Below are 6,468 nucleotides of genomic sequence, written 5' to 3' on the forward strand. Positions count from 1 at the left end.
AAAAGTAGAGTCCACAAAAAGTAAATTAGCATAGGAATTAAATAGCCAGGACAAAAGTTAAGTCTGCATAAAAGGTAAATGGATGCAATGAATAACCAGCAAGTAAAAAAACAACAAATATAAGTTTAGAAGGTGAACAACAAGCTAAAATTATATAGTCCACACAAGTAATAATAGTAGATTGAAAAGTTTTGGTTGTCAGACAACCAACTGCATTACATCACATTAATTTTACTAGGACTATATATTGGAACAACAAGTTTTTCCAAATTGCAGTTTATGACTAGATCAGAAATCATTTGGATCATAAGTCTCCTCAGCCTCTTCATCCATTGGTTCCTCCTCTTCTTCTGTGCTTTCATACTCTTCCTCAATATCTTCTTCATCATATCCTTCATCTTGAACAGCAGCCTTCTCTATTGTTTCCAAGTCTTTTGGGTCAGTTATCTCATCAGAGCCCAATGAGATTATGGTGTCCAATGCATCCCCCAAATCAATAACAAAGGTACCATCCAATCCTTCCTCTTGATAGACATCATGTATTGTGTCTTCAGAACTCATTGACTTAGTATTATCGGTATTTCGGGGTACACATCCATGTGGAGCAACCTGATACACAACCCACCATGGTAACAACTCCTTCTTGCATGGGTACGACAGATAGTAAACTTGAGTAACTTGACTAGCCATCACAAATGGGTCAAAACTTTTTAATCTTGCTGCATGCTTGATCTCTACCAACCCTAGGTCTTCTGTGCGCCTCAATCCATTAGGTGTTGGATCAAACCAGCGGCAATAAAACAAAACCAACTCTAGTTTAATACTACCCTCCCATTTTATCTTTATGATATCTTCTATGACACCATAATACTCAAGAGCGTTATCAGATTCATCATATTAAGTAACACAAACACCGGTATTAATGGTTGTTAGCCCTGGTCTTCCTTTCTCATATTTCTCAGACCGAAATCTATATCCATTGATATCATAACACCCATATGAGGTAACTTGAGTGCGAAAACCATAAGACATTTGGCATAGCACATTGTGAATGCTAGCTGATTTTTGGCACTGAAAAAGAACAATTTATATGTTAACTTTGTTTAAGTTTTCTTATAATTTAAAGTAAGCATAATGTGACTTTTTAGAACAAGGGAAGAAGATTACTTTTCTTTTGAACCATTCAAAAAAATTTGGCCCTGATTCCGTGCCACGGCCATGTTTCCAACCATTTAACCTTAAATCACGAAGTTGCTGTTCTGTGGGAGGAAGACGGCTCTTCCACTGCTCCTTCTCAAATTGTCTACATTAACAGATTTATTGTTATCCCTATATGCACAAATTCTACTAAAGAAACCTCAGATTTTTCATGTGTTTTTAGAACTTACATGAAGAAATCTTCCATCTCAGGCATGTTTGTTAATATGTACAGGAAAGCAACCTTGTATTCCTCATTTGAGAGGTCACGGATACCCCTTGGACTAATGCATCGACCCGAGCATTTAAAAATTTCAAGGTCACATGTAGCTTGAAATGTAGATGCACCATCATCATAGCGAGGTATCTTGTTTCTTATTGAAGGAGCAGTGGATTTAAAATACAAGCTAAGGTTATTTGTAACCTCTTCAACTAGGAATGCCTCAACCATGGCAACTTCAACTCGAGCCTTATTTCTAATTTTCTTCTTAAGTTTTTGGATACACCTATGAAGTAACAACATACCCATGATCAATAAACTAAGGTCCTTTAATTTGGACAGCAGCTTACATAACTTATTTACATAATTACCTCTCATATGGATAGCTCCAACGAGCTAGGACTGGCCCTCCTAACCTTGCCTCATAAGGTAGATGGATGATCAAATGTTGCATAACATTGAAGAAACCAGGAGGGAATATCTTCTCTAATTTGCAAAGAAGCACTGCAACATTTTGTTCCAGAGAACGGACAACATCGTTGCTAAGCTCTTTCGCACACAATTGGCGATAGAAGTAACTAAGCTTAGCCAAAGAGCGCCATACATTATCAGGCAAGAACCCGCAGAACACAACAGCAAGCAACCGTTCAATAAAAATGTGGTAGTCATGACTTTTTAGGCCTAAAACCCTCTTTTGCTCAAGGTTTACACCACGCCTTATGTTTGCAGCATATGCATCAGGAAACTTTAAATCTTGGATCCATTTGAGAATGGTTGGCTTGTCATCTTTACCAATACAGAATGGACCTCTTGGCCTATCCCACTTCCCATTGTTTCTTTGCACCAAATGGAGCGAAGGACGATTACAAATTTGAGCTAAATCTAGCCTAGCCTTCACATTATCTTTGGTCTTATCTCCTATATCAAAGCATGTGTTCCATATGGCTTCAGCCATATTCTTTTCATTGTGCATCACATCAATATTGTGAGGTAGAAGAAGTTTCTGGAAATATGGAAGCTGCCTAAAGCAAAGTGCATGTGTCCAATTATGCAATTTTCCATAGGTATCTGAATCACCTACAAATCTGTCCAAATGGCGTTGCATTTCTTCTCCTGTTAAGATACTAGGAGGCTCCTCAGAAACCCTAGTGTTCTTACGGAATGCATTTGCTTGTTGTCTAAATTCATGATCAACAGGCAGGAACTTCCTGTGGCAATCAAACCAGCAAGCCTTATGACCATTACGTAGTGTAAAACCTTTGCACCCATATCCATATGGGCATGACAATCTACCATGTGTGCTCCATCCAGCAAAGTCACCATATGCCATGAAGTCATGTACAGACCAAAGGTAGGCTGCCCTTAATGTAAATTCTTTCTTTACCGAAGCATCCCAAGAATTAACCCCTACCCATAGGTCCTGAAGTTCATCAACTAAGGGCTGCATTAGAATGTTCAACTTTTTACCAGGGTGCTTTGGACCAGGAAGAACAAGGGAGAGGAAAATATACTCCTGTCTTAAGAGTGTGCCAGGTGGTAAATTTAGTGGGGTCACAAAGACTGGCCAACATGAATAAGGAGCAGCATTTAGATTAAATGGTGTGAAACCATCAGTTGCTACAGCTAGTCGCACATTTCTTCTATCTGATTCAAAGTCAGGGTTGTCTTTATCAAATTTCTGCCAAGCTTCTCCATCACAAGGGTGCACCATTTTACCATTCGTTGAGGGACTAGGTGCATACATTAGTTTGGCTGTTTCGGGGTGTAGAAACAACCTTTGCAGCCTATCTTTGATGGGAAGATAACGCAAAACTTTGCGTGGAATTTTCTTCCCACCATCCTCATATCGATTGGCTTTACAAAAATCACATTTCTCTTTATTCTCATTATCTTTGTAGAAAAGCATGCAATTGTTGTAGCAAACATCAATTTTCACATATGGCATACCAAGACCCTCTAATAGTTTCCTTGATTGGTAGAAGTTGTCAGGTAGCTTAGAATCTGGAGGAAGAAGTTCATGGACAATATCTAAGATGTCATCATATTCTGCAATAGGCATGTTGTATCGTGACTTTACGGCAAGTAATCGAGCAACCGCGGACATGCATGAGTGATTGGTTTTCTCGTGCACCAACTCATCTGCACTAGCGACCATCCTGTAGAAAGCTTTAGCATATGGTGTTGGTTCATCTACTGCAGGTGGATGGGCCCCAGCTAGATCAACTAGCATTTCATCCATATGGTCGGTCTCATCAAAACCCTCTCTATTTACTGCATTGTCAAATTCAGTATGACTAACAGTCCCCTCTCCATGCTCTGTCCATGTTTCATAGCCTTCCTTAAAACCATGCTTACATAGGTGCAATTCTACAGTTTTTCTTGGGTGTCTAAAATAGTTCCGGCACTTGGCACAAGGACACTTGATGGTACCATTTTGAGCTACACCCGGAAATGCAAATGCATGATTCAAGAACACAGTGCTTTGATTAATCCATTCATTAGAAAAGTTACCACGCTGCCAACCACTATACATCCATGAGCGGTTTGACATGTTAATAAGTTCTGTATTGAAAGATTAACATGTTAGATTTCTGTTTAGTATTATTTTAGATCAGAAAATCTACACTGCATGAAAACCACACTGTTTTAGATCAAGAAACAATCAAAGATTTGTTTTTTATTAATATAGAACTAAACTACAGTTGTCCATAAAACGATCTGGGTTCACCATTCTTTAACATTGCTCAAGTGAAGTTCTCGCTGAATTGAATCACAGCCAAATGCCAAAGGAAAATAAATGCAGGCAACATCACAACGAGAAAGGAATATAGATTAACCTTGATTCTGGAACCAGGAAGCTCAGCTCACGGGCCCTTCACCTCCAGCGTGGATCCTGTCTTCTCCAGATCCAGTGTCACCTGCCTTCCGTCGGACCTCCACTGCTCGCGTGTTTCTCGATGGAGCAGCAGATGAGTTCTTGAATGGAGACTGCGGAATCCTGGACTCTTGTTAGTTATCCCAATAATGAAGATCTTAATTGTAAAAAGATCTATCTAACAAGGGTCCAAACTATCAAGTTGTAACAGAAGCTGTACAAAGAAACAGTATGTAATATATGTTCTCCTGCATCCAAGACTCAATAGTCTACGTACATCAATTAGATACGGAACGTGCTTATAATGGAGACTGATTTGTCTCAAATAAAATAACTCTATATTGCCATTAACAGGTGTGATAACTGATACATGCACAGCTCAGTTAACAAGAAGAATCAATCGATCTATAGTGGAAGACAGGAACACACCTGTATGGAGACTGTGGAGGAGCCGAGTGGTGTCCCGAGGAGCCACGGCGTCCTGTCCGTCTCAAGGGCGGCACTTGGTGTGGAGGAGCCGCAGGGGAGCCATGGCGGCGTGGAGTAGCAAAGAGGCGGACGAAGCGGGGCGGCGTGGTGGAGGGCACATATGGGGTTGTGGACGGCGTAAGGGAGGCCGACGAGGCGGGGCGGCGTGGGGGAAGTTGGGGGCGGCGGCGTGCGGTAGCTCCGTGGGGAAGATGGGGGCGGCGTGAGAGGGAGACCGCGCCCGCGCGCAGGAGCTCCGTGGGGAAGATGGGGGCGGCGGCGTGGGGGAGGGTGAGCAGGAACGGTCGGCGTGGGGAGGCAGCGCCGGGCGCAGTGGAGAAGAAATTGTTGCGGCGCTTGGGAGAGGTGGTAGTACCGCGCGGTGTGGTGTGGGGAGATAGGGTTTGCCTTTTTCTTTTTTTTCTTTTTTCCCTCTTCTACGGTGTGCAGCCACTTTTTTTAGCATCGGCCACCTGAAGAGCTTGAAGGCAGGGACGCGGGATGGATTTTTTTGGCGGGCTTTCGGCCCGCCTCTCATTCTTTGAAGGGATGGCGGAAACTTCTGGCGGGCCTTTTTCAGCATTTTCGCGCCTTCCAATAATTTCCCTGTGTGTAATTAAAATCACCGTCAGGGTAAATTCAAAAACCGACAGAGTAATTATTTACCCTGTCGGTTTCTTAAACACACAGGTTAATACAAATTTCCCTGATGGTTATTCATTTTCCCTGTGTGTTTTACAATAACCGTCAAAAAAATTGAATTTACCCTGACGGTTTTCTCAATAACCGTAAAAAAAAACCGAAACCGTCAGGGTATTTAGACTTTCCAGTAGTGCAAATTTTCATGCAACAACACGGCATGCCTTTCTGAGTCCTTCCGCCTCACGCATGTAACTTGGCATGTGCCTCCAATTGCTTGGCCATCGCTACATGCCGGGACTCCGTCTTTTCCAACCAGATCCAAAAACAGCACGCTAGCCCGTACTTCCTGACCAAGTGACCAGTGACCACCAAGAAAACCTGAGGATGCCGCACGTCTCCACCGGTCGTTGTCACGTATTCTCTGAAAAACCAGGACACACGAATGAAGTGTAAGCGATAGGCAGAGAGAAATTGGACAACTCAAGTTGTATTGCTCAGAGGCTTACGCCTATATACATATACAACACGGTAGTGTAACTGCCTAGCTAGCTACAATCAAGGAGAGCCATGGAACGTGGTGATCATGGTCGCTAACACCCCCCCTCAGTGTGAGCGTCGTTGCCGGCGACGCACAGACTGTTTCAGAACTCCTTGAATCTCGCCGTCGGTAGACCCTTAGTCATCACATCGGCGAACTGTTGCGTCGTGGGTACATGTAGAACCTTGCATTGGCCAACAACGACTTTCTCCCAAACGAAGTGGACATCAAGCTCTATGTGCTTCATTCGTTTGTGATGCACTCGATTAGAGCTCATGTAGCCCGCGTAGAACATGACTATTGCCTTGTTCAGGGGACAGTCGAGCTCGCTGAGCAGTTGTCTGATCCAGGTGCATTCGGCCACAGCATTGGCAACCCCTCGGTATTCAGCTTCGGCGCTTGAGCGGGAAACTGTTGTTTGCCGTTTAGAGGACCACGAAATTAACGAGTCCCCCATGAACACACAGTAGCCGGAGGTGGAGCGCCGTGTGTCGGGGCACCCTGCCCAAACCGCGTCCGAGTATGCGA

The 6,468-nt window shown here is 43.2% G+C and overlaps 1 protein-coding gene across 1 annotated transcript; it reads right to left on the reverse strand.

The window, feature by feature from the left end:
* Positions 1-288: 288 nt before the first annotated feature.
* On the reverse strand, positions 289-3,968 carry LOC136523335 (uncharacterized). The gene is made up of 4 exons (XM_066517051.1): positions 1,789-3,968; positions 1,168-1,303; positions 1,009-1,071; positions 289-609 (listed from the first exon to the last, which is right to left on the reverse strand). The coding sequence occupies exons 1-4, from the start codon at positions 3,966-3,968 to the stop codon at positions 289-291; spliced, it is 2,700 nt and encodes an 899-aa protein (XP_066373148.1).
* Between the last annotated feature and the right edge of the window lie 2,500 nt (positions 3,969-6,468).

Source organism: Miscanthus floridulus, chromosome 18 (assembly GCF_019320115.1).
Source record: "Miscanthus floridulus cultivar M001 chromosome 18, ASM1932011v1, whole genome shotgun sequence".
NCBI lineage: Eukaryota > Viridiplantae > Streptophyta > Magnoliopsida > Poales > Poaceae > Miscanthus > Miscanthus floridulus.

What these genes read in the sequence shown, in the direction of transcription:
- LOC136523335 (XM_066517051.1), bottom strand. Translation starts at nt 3,968, where the DNA reads ATGTCAAACCGCTCATGGATGTATAGTGGTTGGCAGCGTGGTAACTTT. An exon ending in TTGAATGGTTCAAAAGAAAA is followed by an intron (nt 1,072 to 1,167) that starts GTAATCTTCTTC and finishes GTTCTTTTTCAG; the next exon opens with TGCCAAAAATCAGCTAGCAT. An exon ending in CTTATGGTTTTCGCACTCAA is followed by an intron (nt 610 to 1,008) that starts GTTACCTCATAT and finishes GTTGTGTATCAG; the next exon opens with GTTGCTCCACATGGATGTGT.